The 22,903-nt window shown below is 34.8% G+C and overlaps 1 protein-coding gene across 5 annotated transcripts in view; it reads right to left on the bottom strand.

Moving 5' to 3' along the window:
* The window catches only part of USP47 (ubiquitin specific peptidase 47), a 110,552-nt gene that overhangs the window by 35,577 nt on the left and 52,072 nt on the right, over positions 1-22,903 (bottom strand). For all 5 annotated transcript variants that reach the window (XM_032360508.1, XM_032360507.1, XM_032360509.1 and 2 more), the window contains 4 exons: positions 19,397-19,493; positions 17,279-17,424; positions 16,665-16,744; positions 14,176-14,325 (listed from right to left, as the gene is read on the bottom strand). In XM_032360508.1, the coding sequence (XP_032216399.1) occupies positions 14,176-14,325; positions 16,665-16,744; positions 17,279-17,424; positions 19,397-19,493 (473 nt within the window). The remainder of the gene's footprint in view (positions 1-14,175; positions 14,326-16,664; positions 16,745-17,278; positions 17,425-19,396; positions 19,494-22,903) is intronic.

Below are 22,903 nucleotides of genomic sequence, written 5' to 3'. Positions count from 1 at the left end.
TTAAGTTATGAGGTGTCCTAAGAGGATCACAGTCACAGGCCATGGTATCTCCAACCTCCTTACCGGTGAAATGAACTTTAATAACCTGGTCAAAGTGTTACGCAGCTTCTCCACTACGTACTGCTTATCCCCTTGCAGCTAATATGTAATCTATAAGGAGATACTTGGGAAACCATGCAAAAATCCTGTCTCTTAAACTTTCCACCCCAGATTTAGCATCTACAAATGGATTCTTCCTTAAACCAAATTGTAATGTTTTATGAGTCAACTTAAAAATCTTTTTTTTAGTAGGCAACTTAAGTCCATTCATATTTAATATGATGCTTTTTGTTTCATCTAAATTAGTTTATTATAATAACTATGTGTATTAAGTAATATTTACTGTGTTCTTCTCTCCAAATAGTGCGTTTTGCTACCTTTTACATTTTCCTTTGGTATTTAGGAACGTTAGTAATTTTGTTCTAGTGTATTTATCCTTTTGTTAATGCCCTTAATCATTTAATACCTGGTTTGCTAGTTTTATGTTATCCTTTGTCTCCTACCCATTCTATGGGTAGCAGTACATGATCTCATTCTACTTTCCCTTATTCCCCCTTTCCCTTTTTTGAGTGGTATTCCCTTTACTCCATTTCACATATAACATGCTATTCTTCTACCTATGCCCCCACCCTGTTTCATTTATTCCTCATTTCTATAATTTAATATATTAAGTGCTCATAGCCCTTTTGCTGAAGCTTGTCTGGGCTGGAGATCTCCTCATTGAATAGAGCTTATTCCCTAGTAAACTCAAGAAGGGCTCATGATTACAATATTGCATAAGTTCTCCAATGTTCAAGAATGGAATCATTCACTCTAGTCACAACTGAAGAAAAACTTGGCTAGATGTCAAATCCTTGGCCTGTACTTTCTTTCCTTGAGTTTCTGGAAGCTGCTATTCTGCTGCCATGATTTGCATGCTGCTCTTCCTAATTATGATATCAGCCCAATTTACCTTAAAGTTTAACAGTTTATCAAAATATGAGTTGATTATTCTTTTTTCCAAGTACATGGTAGGTCCTTCAAAAGTAGACTTAAATTTCCCTTACTCCTGGGAAGTTTTCTTGGCTTGTATATCCTAAGTTCTGTTCTACATTGTTTTTATTTTTCAGGCTCCCAGTTATGTTAGAGATCCTTTGCCAGTCCTTCCTTTCATTTTCTCTGAGATCCTTTTTACTTTCTCTCATTTTCATTGGATGGCCCTCTTTAGATTTCCATTCCATTCTATTCTCTTGAGCATTTTATAGTTTATTCTTCATTTCAAACATAGTTTGGTCTTTTTCTTCAACTTCTTTTCTGAGTTTTATCAATTTATATTGCATTTCCTGGTTTTTGTTTTTGTTTTTTAATCCATCTCTCCCCTTTAATTTTTGGATACCAGGTTTCGTTTGAGACTACTTCACTTAGTCTGGAGTATTGTGTTACAGCATTCTACTGTGTGGTTCTTTTCCTGAGGGCTTTTTTGGCAGGGTGGATTTTCACCAGCTGAAATGTTTTAATACGTATTTTCTGTTTTAACAGTGGTGCCATGTAAATTTGATTCCCATCCCCCACCCACCCCATCATTCTTTGGACAGCATTCTTTAGTTTGAGAGTACCTCAAACTAAAGTTTGAGTACCAGGTACCTTGCAGTACCTGGTGAACTGGTTTCTTAAATGGGTGATGGGAGTGCAAAGCAAAGCTTAGGGTCATTTTTCATTCTGCAGGACACTTAACTGTTCTCCTTCTCCTTATTTTCTCTTCACCACTGTGAATCAGATGCATCATGCTTCCCTATTTCTCTCCCAGAGGCAAAATTCTTCTAAGGATGCCACTTCTCACTCTAGAACTCTTTCCCTGTAGCTGGTGCTATAATATACCCAAGTCCTGGTTGGCACTCGCTCTTTTGGCATGTACTATTGTACTTGTGACCTTTGTCTTTGTTTGTTTTGTCCTTCAACCTCTTCTGTTTCATAGTCTTGAAGCAGCAGTAGAAGCTTTGTTGGAACTTGGTGATTATTTTGCTACCTACAGGTAATTTGACGTTTATGGTGTTCTGTCTCCCAGTAATGCAGAATTTATGGGTTATTTGGGTTTTATCTATGTTCCTTTTAGTCTCTGGTTTTTGGAGAGAATGTGTAGAGATATACAGATTCAGGAGACCACCATTATCCTTCAAACTCAGAAAGCAGTTAAAACCGTATTAGAGTATTTCCTATAGCTTCCTTATTCACTTTTTAACAAGCTGGCTCCAGGTTAATCATAAATAAGATCAGACAGTTATAAAAATTAGCTTCAATTCATTGAAGAAATAAATTACATGAATGATGGGATAATGCGGCTTTATACATTTATCTTCACCTTAATGTGATGTAGGTTATGAAAAACCATGCCAAACTGTATTTTACATATTAAAAAATAAGCTATGGATCACAAAAATGGGAAAAATACTACAAATACTGTACCATTATTAATATACACAAAATATTTTGCACTGGTTACCAACAGCTGTCCTCTTAAGTATGCTAAATTACTCATGTATCATGCTTCTAAACTAGCTTTGGGTTGACTGTGTTGTTTTTCATCATTCCAGAGTGAAGATAATAGATTTATTTTCTACAGCTTAATCCTATTATATAAAATCTAATTTGTACATTTTTTTTGGAGTTTATTTATTAACATAAGGTGTATTACTAGCCCCAGGGGTACAGGTCTGTGAATCGCCAGGTTTACACACTTCACAGCACTCACCATAGCACATACCTTCCCCAATGTCCACAACCCAACCACCCTCTCCCTATCCCCTCCCCCGCAACCCTCAGTTTGTTTTGTGAGATTAAGAGTCTTTTATGGTTTGTCTCCCTCCAATCCCATCTTGTTTCATTTATTCCTTTCCTACCCCCAAACCCCCCAACATTGCCTCTCAAATTCCTCGTATCAGGGAAATCATATTAATTGTCTTTCTTTGACTGACTTATTTCACTAAGCATAATACCCTCTAATTCTATCCACATCATCGCAAATGGCAAGATTTCATTTCTTTTGATGGCTGCATAGTATTCCATTTTGTGTGTGTGTGTGTGTGTGTGTGTATCACATCTTCTTTATCCATTTATCTGTTGATGGACATCTAGGTTCTTTCCATAGTTTGGCTATTGTGGATATTGCTGCTTTAAACAGCCAGGTGCATGTGCCCCTTCGGATCACTACATTTGTATCTTTGGGGTAAATATCCAGTAGTGCGATTGCTGGGTCATAGGGTAGCTCTATTTTCAACTTTTTGAGGAACCTCCATGCTGTTTCTCAGAGTGGCTGCACCAGCTTGCATTCCCACCAAGTGTAGGAGGGTTCCCCTTTCTCCACATCCTCGCCAGCATCTGTCATTTCCTGACTTGTTAATTTTAGCCATTCTGACTGGTGTGAGGTGGTATCTCATTGTGGTTTTGATTTGTATTTCCCTGATGCCGAGTGATGTGGAGCACTTTTTCATGAGGCTGTTGGCCATCTGGATGTCTTCTTTGCAAAAATGTCTGTTCATGTCCTCTGCCCATTTCTTGATTGGATTATTTGTTCTTTGGGTATGGAGTTTGATAAGTTCTTTCTAGATTTTGGATATTAGCCCTTTATCTGACATGTTGTTAATTTGCATATTTTTTAGACTGTAATTTTCAGAGTTCAGAACAGAACAAAGAGAATTCTTACATCATGAGTTATTATAATTGTATAGTTAATGAAGAAAATCTAGGCACAATGCAGTTATAAGGTATATCCAAGGAATGACACTGTGTATGAATTTTCATTTTTTTAAAAATCTTATCCTACATATGAAATTCTTTTCTCATCATTCAAATTTTTTTTTTTTACTATTGTTATTTTGGGGCTTCTTTATATATTCTACATATCAGTCTGTTGTCAGATGCATGGTTTGCAGATAAGATTCTCCCAGCCTGTAGCTTCCCTTTCTATCCTCTTTGCCTGGGCTTTCAGAGAGTAATTTTTTTTTTTTTGAGGATATGCACCTTATCAATTATTTCTTTTGTGGACTGTACTTTTGGTACGAAATCTAAGAATTCAGGGCTTAATCCTAGATCTGGAAGATTTTTTCCTCTTTTTTTAATTTAAAGTTTATAAACTTTACATTTTACATTTAAATCTATGATCCATTTTGAACATTTTTATACAAGGTGTAAGGTTTAAGTTGAAGTTCATTTCTGTGCATATGGATGTCCAATTATTCCATCACCATTTCTTAAAAGGTCCAGCCTTACTCCACTGAATCACTTTTGTGCCTTTCTCAAAAATCAATTGGGGCACACTCGTACAAATCTATTTCTGGGTTTTCTGTTCTGTCCCATTTATCTACGTGTCTATCCATCTACCAATACCACCTAATCTTGGTTCTGTAGCTCTATAATAAGTCTTATCAGGTAGACTGATTTCTTCTACTTTATTCAGTTTTTCCCCAAACTCTCAAGTCTAGCTATTTTTATTCCTTTGCCTTCTACATAAATTTTAGAATGTGCTTGTCTATATCATCAAAAAATCTTGCAGATTTTGAGAAGGCTTATTAAACAATAATCTTGGAGAAAACTGACATTTTTACTATGTTCAATCTTCTAATCAATGAGCACACTGTCTTTCCATTTATTGAAATATTCTTTACAGAATAAGTAGTTTCTTTTTAAGATTTTATATATTTAATTGACAGATAAGAGATCACAAGTAGGCAGAGAGGCAGGTGGGGGTGAGGGGAGTAGGCTCCCCACTGAGCAGAGAGACGGATGCTGCGGGGCTGATCCCAGGACCCTGAGATCATGACCTGAGCCAAAGGCAGAGGCTTAACCCATTGAGTCACCCAGGCACCCCTGAGAATTAGTAGTTTTTTGTACATAGGTCTTACACATACTTTGTTGCATTTACACCTAAGGCGTTTTTCCCTGCAATGTTTGTAAATGGCATTGTATTTTGAATTCTTCTTTCCACATGCTATTTACTAGTATCCTGAAGTACAACTGATTATTTTATGTTTATCTCATACCCTCCTATATTGCTAAACTCACTTACTAGTTCTATAGGTTTTTGGTAGGTGCTTTGGGGTTTTCTACATTAAAAAATCATATTACCTAAAAAGGGGGGGCACTTTTATCTTCCTTTAATTGGAATGCCTTTTATTTCCTTATTTCCACTTCCTGCCTTACTGTCTGACTGGACTTCCAGTACTATACTGAGTAAGAGTGGTGAGGACAGACACCCTTGCTTAGAAACAACCTTGACGTTCTAGAGGGAAAGCATTCAGTCTTTCATCATTAAATATTATGTTATCTATAAGGTTTTTTTGTTTTTTTCTTTTTTACCATGTTCTTTACCAAGCTGAGAAAATGACCCTCTATTACCAGTTCTCTGGGTTTTTGTTGTTGTTGTTGTTTTGCTTTACTGTGAGTAGATACTGAATTTTGTCAAGTGTTTTTCCTGAGTCAAATGATGTGATGGTGTGAAATTTCTTGACTCAATATGGTAGATTACTCTAATTGATTTTTAAACATCGACCAGTTTTGAATTCCTGAAATGAACCCTTGGTCATGGTATTTAATTCTTTTTACATATTGCTTAATTCTACCTACTACTGTTTTGGTAAGAATATTCTTATCTGTATGAATTAAGGATACTGGCTTGCAGTTTTGCTTTGTTTGGTTTTGTTTTCACTTTGTCTGGTTTAGTATCGAGATATGACTAACTTCATAAAATAAATTGGGAAGGGTTCCCTCTACATCTGTTTTTTGAAAGAGATTGTGCAGAACTGGTACTCACTATTCTAAAATGTTTGATACCAGGATCCAGTGAAACCATCCCAACTTTGGAGACTTCATTTTTGAGAAATTTTTAATTATGTACACCTTAACAGTTACAGGGCTATTCAAATAACCTAATTCATACTGAATTATAGCTTGTGCTTTTTGAAGTATTGATTCATCTAAGTTATCAAATTTATGTGTGCAGAGTTGTTGTATTCCCTTATTATCCTCCTGACACGTGCATGATCTGTGGTACTCATTTTATTTCTAAAACTGTAAATTTTTGTCTTTTTCTTCTGGTCAGTCTTACTACATACAGGTATGTCCATTGTATTGATCTTTCAATAAAATTAGCTCTGTGTTTCATGATTTTCTCTTGTTTTTCTATTTTCAGTTTCACTGATTCTGCTTTCATTATCATGTCCTTCCTTCCGCTTGCTTTAGGTTACTTTTTTCCTTCCTTTTCCAGGTTGGCTGGAAGCTTAGATTACGGATTCAAAACTTCTTTTTTACCAACTTAAGAATTTTACTAAAGATAGAGCATTATTTAATGCTGTAAAGTTTCCCTCTCAGTACTATGTCTCAAAATTTTAACTGTGTTTTAGCCGTGTCTCAAAATTTTTGATCTATCTGCATTTTCATTAATTTCAAAGTATTTTATTGTTATTAATATTCCTCAAGGTCTCCTCTTAAATTTTGGGGTTATTTATGTGCACTGTGTATTTTGCAAGTGTTTGGTGGTTTTCCAGTTATGTTACTGTTACTGATTTCGAACTCGATTCTATCATTGTTGAAAAACACTCACTATGATTTTAATTCATTTAAATTTGTTGAGATTTATTTCATGGCCCAAGGTATGGTCCTTCTTGATATACAGTCTATTAAAAAGTATGTACTCTGCTGTTGTTGAGTGGAACTAATTTTATAAACATCTATTAGATCCTGTTGTTGATGGCATTGTTGAGTTATTTGCTAATTTTCTGTCTAGAGGTTCTACCTATTAATTATTTACAGAGGGACATTAGAGTCTACAATTATAATTGTAGATCTGTCAATTTCTCTTTTCATTTGGGGCAATTTTCCCGCATATATTTTTAGTTGTTATTTGGTAAATACACATTTAGGATTGTAGTCTCCTTGATGAACTAACCTTTTTAATATATTGCCACTATTTCTGGTAATTTTCTTTTCTCTAATGTCTACTTTATCTGGTATTAATGTAGCCTTTTGCCTTGATTAATGTTTACATGATATAAACATTTTTCCACCCTTTTACATTTCAGCCTGTCTATGCCAGTTTATTTGAAGGGAGTTTTTGTAGTGAGCATAGACAATTGGGTCATGTTTTTAAATCTGATATGCAAATCTCTACCTCTTATTTGGTACAATTAGACCATTTACATGTAACTAAGACTGCTATTTTAGTTTTTTGTTTTCTTTCTCCTGCTTCCCTATGGATTACTTGAACATATTTTTAAAATTCTATTTTGATTTATCTAGTTTTTTGGAGTGTTTCATTGGTTGCTCTCGGTTTATTACACACACATAACTTATCACTCTACTGGTGTCATCATTTTACCACTTCAAGTGAAGTACAGAAACATTACATCCCTTTATGCCCTTGTACCATCTCCCATTTATAATGTGATTGTCTTAAATATTTCTTCTACATACATTTAGAATGACATCAAACAATGTTATAGTTTTGGAGGGACGATCAAATATAATTTTGGAAACTTAGGAGAATGAAAGCCTATTGTATTTACCCAGATTTTTAGTTTACCATGTTCTTTCTTCATTCCTAACATTCCTAGATGCCTTCCTTTTATTATTTCCTTTCTGTTCAGAGAATTTTCTTTAGCATTTTTTAAGGTGGGTCTACTGGTGGCAAATTTCCTCAGTGTTCCCTCACCCAGGGTGGGTCTTGATTTCCCCTTCATTCCTGAAGAATATTTTCACTGGGTATAAGACTCTAGTTGACAATGCTTTTCTTTCAACACTTGAAAAATGTGCCACTTTCTTCTGGTCTCCATCGTTTTTTATGACAAATTTGCTTATAAGAAATCAGAGTAACTCTACCCTGTAAGAAAAAGTATCTTTCTCTGCTGCTTTTAAGATATATCTTTGTCTTCAGTTTTCAGAAGTTTGACTATAATCGGAGTGATATAGAGTGAGGCTAACTTATCCTATATGGGGTGTACTCAGCTTCTTGGATCTATAGCTTTATGCCTTTTGCCAGATTTGGGAAATTTTTCCAGCTCTGCCTTCTTTCTCCTCTGCTTCCAGGACTCTCAAGGGCACAAATCTTAGATCTTTTATTATAGTCCCAAAGGTCCTGAGAACTTCTGAAAAACTTTCTCCAGTCTGTTTTCTCTCTGCTGCTTACAATGGGCAATTTCTATTATTCTATCTTCAAGTTCAGGGATACTTTCTGCTGTCTCCTCCATTCCACTGTTGAGTCTATCCATCAAGTTTTTCACTTTGGTATTGCATTTTTCAGTTCTAATTTCCCATTTTACTTTCCTTTTTATTTCTTCCCTGAGGGTTTTCTATTTTCTCATTTGTTTTAAATGGGCTTGGGACCTCCCACTGAAGTATTTCTATGATGACTGCTTTAAAATATTTGTCATAAATCTAACATCTTCATTTTGGTGTTCGTAGCCACTGAATGTCTCTTCTTTCATTCAAAATGAGATTTTACTGGTTCTCAGTACAGAGTATTTTTGTTTTGTTTTCTATTGAAACCTGGACATTTTGGGTATTTTGAAATTCTAGAACCCTATTTGAATCTTCTGGTTTACTGGCTTTCTTTGACAAAATTTCCTGCTTCATTACTACCAATGGGAGGAGAAGTCCAGGTTTTCCTACTTGGCCTCTGCTAACATCTGAGATGAGTGTCTCTTCATTATGTGTTAGACAAGAGTTGACATTCTGGCTTCTCAGTAGGCCTGCTGATACCATCTTGGCTGTGAGGGGAAGGAATGTCTCATTAGAGCTCCCTGATAGCCTCCACTGACATCGTAAGTAGGAGGGGGGTTGTCTCCTTACGGTTCAAAGATGGCAAAAGTCCTGATTCTTCACTAGGTCTCTTTTGACATTAATGGGGACAGAAAGAAGCATTTCCTTACTATGAGATGGGAGTGAAGGTGAGACTCCCCATGTGTCTCTAATGACAGTGAACCAGGAGAACAGGAAAGCAGTAGTGGGAAAGTTTGTTATGCCTAGCAGGGATGAACCTCCTGGCTAGCTACTCAGCCTTCTCTGAAACCACCCAGGCAGGGGGCTGGAAAGCCCAGTTACAACTTCATGAATAGAAGTCTAGGCTCACCACTCAGTCTTGGCTGGCATGGGTTGAGACAGGGCCACATCTTTCTGTGGTCTTTGGCTAGAATGGAATGGGTACCATCTGAAAGTTTTCTGCCTTGCTAGGCTGTCCCTTTCCTGGTCTTTTGGCTGGAGACAGCAGGTTTTTCAGTCTATGCCTATTGCTATTTCTAAGATGTCAGCTTCTTCAGCTCTAAGTTTGGGCTATATTAGGCAAAAAGAAAACCCAGGGAACTCACCCCATGTCATTCCTTGAGTCCTGAGATCCCTAGTCTTTATGCCTTTTCTCCACCTTTCAGAGTCTTCTTATGTTTTATTTTATATATAATGTTCAACTTTCAGTTGTTTTAGCAGGAGGAATAGGGCAATGTACATCTACTTCATCTTCCTGAAAGCAGAAGTCCCCACTTTTTAAACTGGTTCCCACTATGTCCAACCACATAAATTCCTGGAAAAATTAGGATAGATTCTGTGGAAGAGATCTTTCTTTACGTAATGCTTACGTATTTGGACAAATATAGACCACTCCACCATTCAAATGAATTATGTGGCTAAGCCGGACATTTAAGAATGTCCAAGTTATCTGTTAATTCAGGGTAGAACCTATGATATAAACTTGTGCATACCAAATACTTGAAAAGCTTATGATTTCACAAAGACTTATGAATTAAACAATTTTTCATCAAAACTTTAAAATAATCATTAAACCATGTTTACTTAGGGAACAGATGTCTTTCATATAATCTGGTTTTTCCAAAGACACTAAACGGAATGAAATAGCTAAACCCAATTTCAGACTTTTGAACACATTTTGTGATAATAAAGATATTCAAGTATACTTACCTAATAGAATTAAAAATATATGAAGAAAAAATGGTCTATTACAGTGCCCACTGCACAGAGTAGGCAACTCAATAAGTACATTATATAACAAAAGAGAGCAATAAAAAGATAATGTCTAAAATTTATGGATAAATAGAAAAGCTCTTCCCTAGTTAATGCCAAATGTGAGGTTGTATCATTTTTAATTTGTGAAATATGCTTTTATAGTTAACTGATAAAAATTATACTTCTACTTTTTATGTATCGCTAGCATGTATTTAAAACTATCTCATTATAAAAATATATTCTCAAATGTGGTTGGCAATAAGCAGAGTCAAGGTTTCTTTGATCATGAAATTCAGAGAGACTGGTTTAGACAGCTCTAATCAATGAAAATAAAAGGTTCTAGTTACCTCACAAATCATTAGCAACAATTCTTTTTAAAGGTCACTAAAAGGAATTTTTCAGCCGACATTAATTTTTCAGGATTAAGGATATGTGTAAAACTAGAGTAAATTATAACACGTTTTAGTATTGTCACTCACCCTCAACCTCCCAAGGACAGAAACAGTGATGAAACGAAGTAGAGATAATCTTTAAATCACCTATTCTAGTGCAGAGCTTCCCACAATAGTTCCTCAGAATAGTATCCCTTAAAATAGTCACAAATATCCCAGAGGAAAAAAAAAAAGTTAGGTTAAGCATAGTTAAGCAAATTTCTCTAGTACAGGAATCCTCAGGGCATTTAAAATAAAATATGCATAGCAAATTTCCCAAAGACGATTACAGTTGCACTGTTTCCCAAATTTAATCAAAGAAGTTTTCTCCTAACTTTCTATTAAATCCTGTTGGAGATGAGTGTTAAACAGAAGTCAGTCTGAGAGGTAAGAGGGTGCCAAAAGAACCCTTAAACACTGATTCCCTACATGGCCAGGTAAAATGAAGACCAGAAATTTAATAAATAGCATAGTTATAATGACTAAAAAATAATTCAATGAACAAATTATGAAAAGCTTTTTTAAAACTGAGGGCGATTCCTAGCACTCATTAAAAAAGCAGTCTGCTATCAGTCATGCTGAAAGATGACCATAAACATTATAAATGTCATAATGACAAATTAGCTAAATGCTATTTCCATTCGTATTTTAAGCTTAAATATCACTCAAGTTAATTTATTTGAACACGAAAATAGAACAAGTCTAGAAATTGGATGTTGCAGATGAAGGTTAATAAAACTTTAATTTTTAATAGAACCTTGCACTTAATTGCCTGAAATTAAGCATCATGTGTTAACCTCACTCTATACACATATCTATTATATTGTGGCTCACTGAAAGAACCTAGAGTAAATTGAACACAGAATTATCGGTGTTGCATGTGTATGTACGTACATGTGATTATGTGTGTGCGCATATCCAATAAGACAAATATACCAGAGTCCGTGAATAAAAGTAGGAAAATAAATTTTAAAAGAGTTCAAGACAAATTAAGCAAAATATTATATGTAGTCTGAATAAGATTCAACCAGATTTTTATAATCCACATTTATACTTAATTCTTTTTAAAACACACAGAATTAACAAAATACACAATGGCAAGCAGTGATATAAAACTAATTTTAGATATTGTGTGATGATTTCTGTAGATTAAGAAACGTAGGTTATCGGTTTAGAATTCAGAAAACAATGGGAATTCACTTACCTCTAACTAAAGTTCTCTGAAGGTAGTATCCTCCTTAGAACCCCTATCTTGGGTAGTTCACCTGCTGTAATTTCCCCAAAGAGATTCCAGCAAAGTCTAGCAAGTTTTAAGTGCCCTTCTGCAAGCCCTATTAGCGCATGTGTGTTATATAAACTTGCTTACATACTGCGTCATAGCTGTAACCTCCATTTCCCACTGAATCACCACCACCATCACTACCACCACCATTCATGTATCAATGGAGGACACCACCTTTGGAGAACTCCATTTGGAAATGTGTCTTTTTTCACTTCCCAGAAGTATCCTCCAAAGTGCCTGACTGCTAAATCTATAATGTAGTTGAGAGAGTGGTGGTAATTCGGCAGGCAAGAAAATGAGGACACAAAGATTTAGCTAAGCAATTGGACTTGATTACTCAAACACAGTATCCCAACATAACAAAACAAATAACATTAGCTTCCTCAACACTCAATTAATACATAAAAACATTAAACTGAATGCTTACATGAAAAGGCTTTCATAAAAAATATTTTCATAACCAAAGCAGAAAATATCGTTTTTATCATCTGGGACTACCAAATATTTCCCTAGTGTATTTTGCTAAAGAAGTGCCAATATTTAGGGGCACCTGGGTGGCTCAGTCATTAAGCGTCTGCCTTCGGCTCAGGTCATGATCCCAGGGTCCTGGGATCCAGCCTCGAGTCCTGCTCCCTGCTCAGTGGGAAGCCTGCTTCTCCCTCTACCACTTCCCCTGTTGTGTTCCTTCTCTCCCTGTGTGTGTCAAATAAATAAATAAAATCTTAAAAAAAAAAAAGAAAAGAAGAAGAAGAAGTGGTGGCAATATTTAAAAATGAATTAGGAAATAAGTCATTGAAAGACAAATGTTAATAATTTTTTAATATGCCCCTCCTACCTTAAACAATTAAAAAAAAAAAAAAGAAAGTAAAAACTGTCCAAACAAAAATAGAAAACAAAACAAGCCACTCACACCAAGCCCAATCTCACAGACCTAGGATGGCAGTTTACAAAGGGTACTATTAACGAAATTTTTCAAATCTATTCAGGAAACTGACTGAAACATAGTACAGGAAAGAAGACTTGGTCTTATACTACCAAGAAAAGGTCGTCTACTTGGATTCCCACCAACTGATTCCATAACTTCTTATCAATTATTTCTTGAAAGCCATGTGAGAGTAGGGAGAAAAGCAAAGGGAAACAACTGTCTGAGGGGCCAGAGGACCAAAGCATTTTGGAAGCACTATTACAGAGGATAAAGTGTGGAGTAGCTTTAAAATCACTGATTTCAGCTACAAGCCAGCATCAGATTGGTAACAACATAAATGAGGCCCAAAACAATATAGCTCTGAAAGTGTCCCCTGGCTCATAATAAATTCAGAATAAATATTTCTGAACACTGTAATTTTCAAAAGCAACTTAACTCTTTCCATGGCTCTCCTTTTGTATCAGTAGATACAATAAAATGCAACAACAAAATGATCAAAAACCAACTGAAGAATGGATAAGACAATGAGAAAACCTTAGATAATCTCCCAGTTGTATTCTCAGTATATAATTAAGCTTATTTTTAATTAATCAATTAACTATATCAGATTCTTCAAATTATTGTACTTCTATGATGCATGGTTTTTAAATTAAATTTTAGAATAAGGATGTTCCTTTAAAAAATGTGGCCTCTGTCTATCCTAAAAACCAGAGGTTAATTTTCCAATTTAAAAAATATATGATGGGGCGTCTGGGTGGCTCAGTGGGTTAAGCCGCTGCCTTCGGCTCGGGTCATGATCCCAGGGTCCTGGGCTCAAGTCCCGTATTGGGCTTTCTGCTCAGCGGGGAACCTGCTTCTCTCCGCCCACCCCCTCTACTCTGCCTGCCTCTCTGCCTACTTGTGATCTCTGTCAAATAAATAAATAAAATCTTTGAAAAAAAATAAAAATAAAAAATATATGAAACAGGACATCTGGGCGGCTGTCAGTTAAGTGTCTGCCTTTGGCTCAGGTCATGATCTCAGAGTTCTGTGATCAAGCCCCTTGTTGGGCTCCTTGCTTGGTGGGGAGTCTGCTTCTCCCTCTCCCTTCTTCCCCTCAACCCCCTTCTCATAAATAAAATCTTCAAAAAATATATATATATATATGGAATATACACAAAACAAAAAGTACTTTCCAATACAAAAAATGGTCACAAAAGAGCATTTATAAAATGGACTCTTTAGAGGTTAGAAGAAAAATAAAAGGATAAAGTGAAACAATCTAGTCATCTATCAGAAAGAATAAAATTCTGAACCATGAAGCAGTACATTTGCATTGAATTTCCCTTTTATACATGCACTATTAGGACTCACTGAAGGGTCAAAAATCTTCTAGATCTTGCTAGTTTAAGTGCAGGAATTACTAACAACCCAAGAAGGTGTATCTAGGATGATACTTACCTTACAACAGATTATACCACTGTGCTATTATGTATTCTGTGTATGGATACACAAGCAGTCAGCTGAAAGGTACACACCACACTAGCAAATGCTTGACTGGACCCATAAGGCCGGATGACCAATGGAATATCAAGATACGTGTCGATTCTCCAGCCCTCATAACCACATTCCAGACACCTCACGTAGTCCTTCAGCTTGCCTTGATATAGTTCATTTATAAGATCAGCCTAAAAATAAGAATATTAAAAAGTGTTCCTTAAAAATTATTTTTAAAATACATAAAACACAATAATTCCTGCTTTTAAAGATAAGTTTCAAAGGCTACTCATTCTTTACTGCTTAAGTTTTAGAAAGCTTTAAGATTTATCTAAAATTTTATTTTAAAAATGAAGGCTTGACAAAAATTAAACATCAAAAAAATTAGATTAACACTAATTTAAGAATCAATGTACAAAAATTAACTAGCTCAATTCTCGTATCACTAAAAACCCCACTAATAAAATGGTTTGTTGAAATCGATTTATTATACTATTATTCTATTAAGCTTCATATTATCTTTTCATTAGGTTGAGAATACATCTCATCTATCACTTTAGGCATGTTGATAATTACATAACTAACTAACCAGCTAGTTTTATAGCTTTATACATGCATACCACTACTCTCACAATACTATATTCTGATTCCTATAATCCTATCTTCTAGCTCAAGGTACAAATAAAACTTTTTAACTTTCAGTAATAGACATAAAACAATTTTAAGGAGAAACATTATACTGCAAATTTTCTTTAAAAAGGTACAGACATTTTTAAAAAATTCTATCTCCATCAAAATATCCTCATTTAAAAGAATGGATCTCTCACTAAGTCCCCAAACTTAGCAAACTTGGGCTTCTGTCCCAATAAAGATAGGTAATTCCTTTAGTAAGGCCCTCCAAGTGAATGTCTCGCCTCAAAATTCTTTTACCAAAATTTGGGAATGCAAAGGGAATACCCCAATTGATCTTTCAGTGGAACTGTTGACCCAAAGAGGGACATAAAAAGGGTAAGAGTAACTTCAGATCTATGAAGAAGGAACAGCCCCTAATACCATATACATAAAGTTACTACAATATAATAGGACTAGGTAGAGAAACTAGATCACTAAGTAAACTTAATTTTTTTTCAAGATCTCTTAAGTAAGAATGGAAAAGAAGTAAAGCGTATTACAATTTACCTCTTTCATAAATTTCTCTCTCTCGAACTTTCTAGGGCTTATAAACCTTCAAACTAGGACCCATCATCATTGTCTATACTACCGCCATTTATTTAATGAAGCCTTCTTCACTCATCTGCTTCCATCATATTTGATAATATCTTCTGCATCTTACAGGGCATTTCTTTTCTTTTCTTTTTTTTTTTTTTTAAAGATTTTATTTATTTATTTGATAGAGAGAGACACAGCAAGAGAAGGAACACAAGCAGGAGGAGTGGGAGAGGGAGAAGCAGGCTTCCCACCAAATAGGGAGCCTGATGCAGAGCTTGATCCCAGGACCCTGAGATCATGACCTGAGCCAAAGGCAGATGCTTAACGACTGAGCCACCGAGGCACCCCATAAGGCGGCATTTTTAAGTGGTTCAAAGCAGCGTTTTTGAACAGATCTGTTAACAACCCAGTAAGAAAATAATGTGTATCTCAACACAGTATATCTAACTATAACAGAATTAGTACAAAATAATACTTACCCTTATTTTTGTGCTCTTCTCTTATACTTTCCTATACTATTCCATTTATTTTTAAGTGCTGATATAGATTGACTAAACTGAATTCATAACATACGAATGGATGACAGCCTACAGTTTGAAAACTCTGGCCCAAGCCATCATCATAATTCCAATCAGAGAGCAGACCCTCTAGGCTATCTTCCAGATTCTTCCTCCTTTTTTATGACTGTGATTCCACCCCCACCCTCATCATTAGAGCCACTATAAACCCTCCTCTTTACTGAGTTCCCAGACCCATCCAGTTCAGCCTTACTCTCCATCCCACAATGACATACTGAATGTTCTTCCCACTTCTAACCTGCTCTTTTCCTACTAGAAAAAGAACAAAGTCAGATTAATAGGAATCCTAAATGTCAAAAGCACATTTGGGTCATTAGCACATTAGGTCTCCTTGGTCAAAATGAAGGTAATATTCAACTATACTTAATCTGCTATACATTATAATACCTGTAATTTACTTGGTAAATATCTGAAAATACTGTTCAAAATTCATCCCCCCAAATCACACATACACATGTATGTATATATTTATACATGAATTATACAGTTTTCAAATAAAAAAGAGACCATCTAAACCACAGAAACCAACTTCCTTATTTTAAAGATGAGGAAACTGAGGTCTAGCATGGTTTAATGAGCATCTGTATGACTCAGTTAATGGCCAAGTGAGAATCTAGTACTTTCAATTCCCCATTCAGTACTGTTAACAACTGAATGCCAGAGTTTTAAAACATTTCAAAAGAATAAAAGTTACTTATGAATGATTTATTATAAAACATTCCCTTCAATCTGAGATCAATTACCTGTTCTGTTTGTTTCCATTTCTGTTCCAAAGCATCAAACATGACTCTGCACAGTTCTTGTACATCATGCTGCTGCCAAGCTATTTTAAGATAAAATTTAATTAAAAACAGTAATAAAGTGTAATGAAACATTAATTTGTTGTTTAAAAGCAAATTGTCAAAAACATAAAAAAGTCTACACAAAATAATTCTAAATTTAAAAAAGAACACACACTATACATTACAGTCATGAAAAGGTAATCACAAGGAAAAGATCAAGCAATCTTAGTATTTTATAATACTATGCTTTATGGTGCTGTATTTGTTATTTTTGTTATGTTTCACTATAGAGTTAAGAAATATATTAAGAAAAACCTAGAACAAACTAAAAATTTTAGTTTAAGTACACGAAAATAATTTAACCAAATTTACTTTACAAGAAAATTTTAATTGATCAAAAATTTATCCCTGGTGCTTAAATTTTAAAAAAATAAATTATTTTTAAATCTAAGCAAAAGGCAATGAGAAGGTTTATGGTAAAGTTAATTAAGCTATTAATATATTTTGTTTATAATGCTGTCTCCCAGAATTCCTTTGAATATTAGAAACACTGATCATTATAAGAGAATTAGTACCCTCACTACTATCCCATCCAAAACTCCTTGTAACATCTGTGGTTTCAATTGCTCTCTTTTTGCTGGTCTGTAACAAAACAAAAAGCCTTTGGAGTTGGTATGGGATACTTGTCACTGGGTCTTCTTCAGATTCTTCAAATTCCCACCTATTAAAATAAAATTGAAATAATATGAAAATTATTCATAAAATATTTTTATTCTTTAAGGCATCATTAATATTAACATCATAATAATGTTAAGACCTTAAGTCTGGGGTTATATAGGATTTGGATATTAACTGAAGCAATTATTTAATAAAAGAGTAGTCTTTCCCTAATTCATAAATTCAGAAGAATTTTAGACTTTAACAAGAAAAGGCATGCAACACTAATGAAAGGCAAAAACTCATCTAAAAGTAATCCAAGAATTTGAATTTGATCAAGACTCTTGTCCTAATTATTAATTCATAAAAGAGGTAACTGAACAATAGTAAATGACACTATAGCATTTAAGTATCAAAATCTAAAAAAACTGCAGGAGAAAGGATGTCAGTTTTCAATATATGTATTTTCATTTTTTTAAAAGATTTTTAAAAAAATTTTTAAGAATTTATTTGACAGAGAGGGATCACAAGTAGGCAGAGAGGCAGGCAGAGAGAAAGGGGGAAGCAGGCTCCCTGCTGAGAAGATAGCACAACATGGGGCTCGAGTCCAGGACCCTGAGATCATGACCTGAGCCGAAGACAGAGGCTTTATTTAACCCACTGAGCCACCCAGGCGCCCCCAATATATGTATTTTCAAGGAATAAATTGCAAGGGGAAAAAAGATGGAAGGGAATTAAAAACAGATTAAGTAGATTAAGAATGTTATCAGTCAGTTGCACTGTATGGCTCTTGTGTGGTTCCTGATTTGAACAGATTGTTTAAAAAAAAAAAATGAGGCAATCAGGGAAACCTTATTAGCCTTGATCTGAGATATATTTACCGATGATTCAATGGGAGTGTGCTTCCAAATAATTAGAATAGAGGATATTAGATAAAAAGGACTGATCATGAGTTGATAATATTCAAAGCTGGGTGATGGGTACAAGGGGATTCATTATAATGTTCACAAGTAAATTTGGATGATGAGCTTCCATATGAATGGCCTGATAATATGTTGTCTGAGCAACACAACCAATATTCAAAGTTCCAAAAACACTTTAAATACATTTCACAGTAATTTCAAGGATGTTATTTAAGAGTAACACACAAAAAAGGAAAAATCAGTTAATGTGTACTTGAAAATGTCTTAAAAAAATAAGTTATGCATACCTTAAAGAAAACAAACAAAAAAAGAGTGTATTAAATGTAATACAGTAAGATACTCATAAAAATAACTGACTTTTAGGGTTTATTTAAATATGGATTTCCTTCATAGAGCATTTTAAAGTACCTGGTATATATGCCATCTTTTACACACACAGAAACTTACACACACACACACACACACACACACACACACCCCCAAAGGAAAGCTGCATTACATTTTAATTAGAAACAAAGTTTAAAAAGACAACTTCGTTTCTTAAATTAAGACGTGAAAGGAAAGAATATGGTTCATATATTGAGATTATCTCAGAAAGCAGATAACATATTTCTTTATAAAGATGTTAAAGCTGTAAGTGAGTGAAAGCTTTAATACAGTAAGTAATCCCAACTGTAAATCTTACTCATTTTATCTTTTGCTGGTTTATGCATTTCTGGTTCTCTCTCTCTACAAATTTTTCATATGTCAGTCTCTTAGAAGATCTTTTTCTTACATACTATTCAAGATGTCTTATGAAGTGAGAAATACCCCAAACTTAATAAATAGATACAAGATGGTAAATTAGATTAGTTAAAACCTACACTTTCATTATTTTTTTTTTAAGATTTTATTTATTTATTTGACAAAGAGAGAGATCACAAGTAGGCAGAGGCAGGCAGAGAGAGAGGCGGAAGCAGGTGCCATGCTGAGCAGAGAGCCTGATGTGGGGCTTGATCCCAGGACCCTGAGACCATGGCAGGAGGCAGAGGCCCAACCCACTGAGCCACCCAGGTACCCCTATACTTTCATTCTTAACTCAATCTTATTTATAATTTTTTTTTGAATACTCACTTATATAATGCATTCCTAAATTCAGGAGTCATAAAAAGCGTCTGTAAAAGGCTATTCAAATAGCAAGTCATTGCTTGGTTTACTAATCCCACGTATCCTTTAAAAAGAAAACACAAATATATACAAATCAGCATTTACATTAAAATAACAAAAAGAAAACTTACTAAGAATTTAATGCACAGTAAAAATTGAGAGGTTAAGGTTACTTAGAAATTATTTTAGTTTCTTCAAAAGCAATAAGAAAGACCCCTTTTTCTAAAACATGTAGTATGTAAACCTTGTTTCTCAGAAAAAGTGAGTAATACTATTTTGTTAAATGTCCAGAGATATGCATGGATATTATATAGCATTTAGTAAAATTTAAGAGGAGTATTTCAATATAGTATGTTTACTTGATATAAAAATAATCTTTGTTCCCCAAATTGATACACTGTTGATTAAAATGGAAAGGTATAAACACATTTGCTTTACTTATCACATACCCAAAACAGAAAGACCAAACTGAACCAGCTACCCATGCTATCAGGGTCTATAAACCAATTTATGTCAAGGATTAATAACATGAGATAAATTCATCATATAAAACTCAGAATGACTTCCTCTATTTTACTAAGCCCATGAAGTATGAGATTCTATACATCAGCACACTATGCAAAGAGTGACTATAAAGTAAGAGAAGTCAGAAATAGGGAAGAATAAAGAGAGGGAGTGGGGTAGGGAGGAAGGAAAAAAGGAGAAGCTTATAGGAACTTAAAATTCAATGATTAAAATTATATATGATTGGATATCGCTACCACTGTTGAGAACATTTTTGGAATTTCTCTTTTGAAGTAGATTTCAGGCCCAGTTTATGAGACACACATACACCAAAAAAAATCAGTCTCATCATTTTAGTTATACCGCATTACATGAGCAAAATGTGGTAAACATGGCGTAATAATTAAACTTATATACTCCCACTTAATACTGAATGACTTGGGTACCCCTCCCCCACAAAAAAGCCTAAATCTTTTCTCAACAGATGCTGAAGGTGTTCACTGAAGCTTTTCAAAATACTTTTCTCAATTCCCCAATTATCAAAACGTCTTGAGAAATGCTAGACTCTACAGATAACTATCAATATATATTGATAAATACTTCATATTTAATACTGTGTTTATCAGGGCACCTGGGTGACTTAATCAGTTAAGTGTCCAACTTTTGCTTTTGGCATAGGTCACGATCGTGAGATGGAACCCTCCATCGGGTTCCACACTGGGCATGAAGCCTGCTTAAGATTCTCTCTCCCTCTCAAAAAAAAAAAAAAAAAATCCAAAAAACCTACTATGTCTATTCTGCTGTACATTGTTATAGAATTATAAACTATGACAATACCTAACCATCCCCTCCTGAGTTGTTCTCCTGGCACCCTGTCTTTAATCCATATTGGAGCCTTCAGCTCACTGTTCCGTAATGACCTATTTACTTACATGTCCTCCCCATCAGACTATGAGCGGAGGGATCAAATCTGATTTATTGCTCTAATACTTAGCACAGCAGCAGGTGCACTTAAGGGGAAAATGCCTATGACATACAGGTAATGCAAATCTCCATGGTGTATGCCCTGATTATTAATAATAAAGCATTATTTCATTCTTAGGTCATTTAAACAGACTCTTCCACAAAGACTGTTGTCTTTTGTTGTGTTTTGGCCCGAGACCAGGCTCATTGGTCTACATCTTCTTTTTGGCTGAGAATGCCTGGAATTTCCTCTTCTCCATCTCCTTCCCCCAATCCCTCAACAACCGGGATGGATGAATGCTATTACTATCTTTTGTATACCTATAGACCAATCATTTATCATTCATGTGTGATCTTGTTTCCCTTCCCTGGGCTTAAGAAAGGGGGTGGTAGAAGAGGGTTTAAGAAAAAGAGGGAGCACTTAATTATTACCAGTGCTCTTTATTTTCTCATTAGCAATAAAAATCATATAGAAAAAACTATGGTTATGTGTACTTGATTTAGCACCACATCTGCACAGAATGAACAGAGTTCCATATAAAGGTACTATTTGCCAAAACTATGAAGATTTCAGTGATACTAATAAAAGTGCTACTGAGTAATAGAAATCTTAAGTCATTAAATCAAAGAACTTCAAATGACAACTGTTATCAAACGGGTCCCATATCTGAAATAGCTGTGAGTCAATACTGTAAGTGTGAGCCCCTAAGGGAGAAGAAGGTGAAAACACGTCACTCTGCAAGCGGCACATGTGGAAAGAAATCCTAAACAGAACCTGCAGGTAATGAAGTAGCCATCAATTAGGCCAAATCAAGGATGCAGAGTGCAAAAGGTCAACTCCTAGAGCTGGTAAAATAAAAGAACTGCTAAAGAAACTGGCCAAGAATAGTTATCAAGGATTCAGATAATGGAAACACCCTAGTTACATAGTTTCTAATCACCTGCAAGTCCACATTAGCCTTCAATCTGCTTTATGTTCACATACACAATATCCCACCCCTACCCGCCACTACACTACCTCCTATCAACAGTGGCTGGCTATCCCAGGGGGATTTGATAGGCAAGGGAGACAGGAAAGAAATCCCCAAACCTCCAGCATTATGGAGAAATGTGTTCCTTAGAGCCAAGTCAAAATCTTGACAACACTTTGTACATGGTGCCAAGATACACAGTAATTTAAGGAAAATGCAAATTCAACAGTCACTAACAAAATTATGTTTAAACCACAACTCCTTTGGATACTTATAGACTACTTTAATTCAGAAAGGCAGTACCACTAGAAAACTGGAGAAAATTGTACAGGTAGGAAAAAGGAGTGGAGTAGAGGTGTATGAGAAACAATTATCAGGAATGAAGGCTAAATGGCAATTTAAAACAAAGACCTCTAAAAATTGTTTTAAATGAATTTCAATTTAGCAATTGAATTTGAGAACTTATCCTAAGGAAATAATCAGAGACAAAAATAAAAACTTATGTACAAGAGTGTTCATCATAACATCAGTAATAATTTGCTTAAATAGCTAAACTATACAGTGAAATAGTTTTTCAGTCATTCAAAACCCTATATTAAAAAACTATTTAACAGCATTGAAAAATGCTTATCATATAGTATTAAAGAAAAAATGCATAATAAAAAATCTCAAAACATGTGATACCCCTTTTTCTTAAGAAAAAATATATGGAGCAAAGATAAAACAGAAATCAGCAAAATCACTGTAAGTAGTTTCTGTTAGTAGTACTGTCAGTGACTTTCACTTTCTTCATTTTAAAGTATGACAATGAGTATGTATGACATTTGTATAATCAGAGAAAGAACTTTTAAAAGTATGAGTCAGTCTCTAGGAATTTATAGGCATCAGAGAGCCACAGAGTATATACCACAAAGTAGGAATTCTATAAATACTCCTACATAAAGGACTGAATTGCTTGTCAGAATACAAAGCAAATAGTTCAAGAATCCTGATTTATTAAATCTGGAACTTTCTCAAAATATTTCAACTATCTCAG

The sequence above is a fragment of the Mustela erminea genome, chromosome 9 (genome assembly GCF_009829155.1).
Source record: "Mustela erminea isolate mMusErm1 chromosome 9, mMusErm1.Pri, whole genome shotgun sequence".
NCBI lineage: Eukaryota > Metazoa > Chordata > Mammalia > Carnivora > Mustelidae > Mustela > Mustela erminea.
The sequence above is the reverse complement of the archived record's forward strand: the minus strand, read 5'-3'. Positions and strand labels throughout refer to the sequence as shown.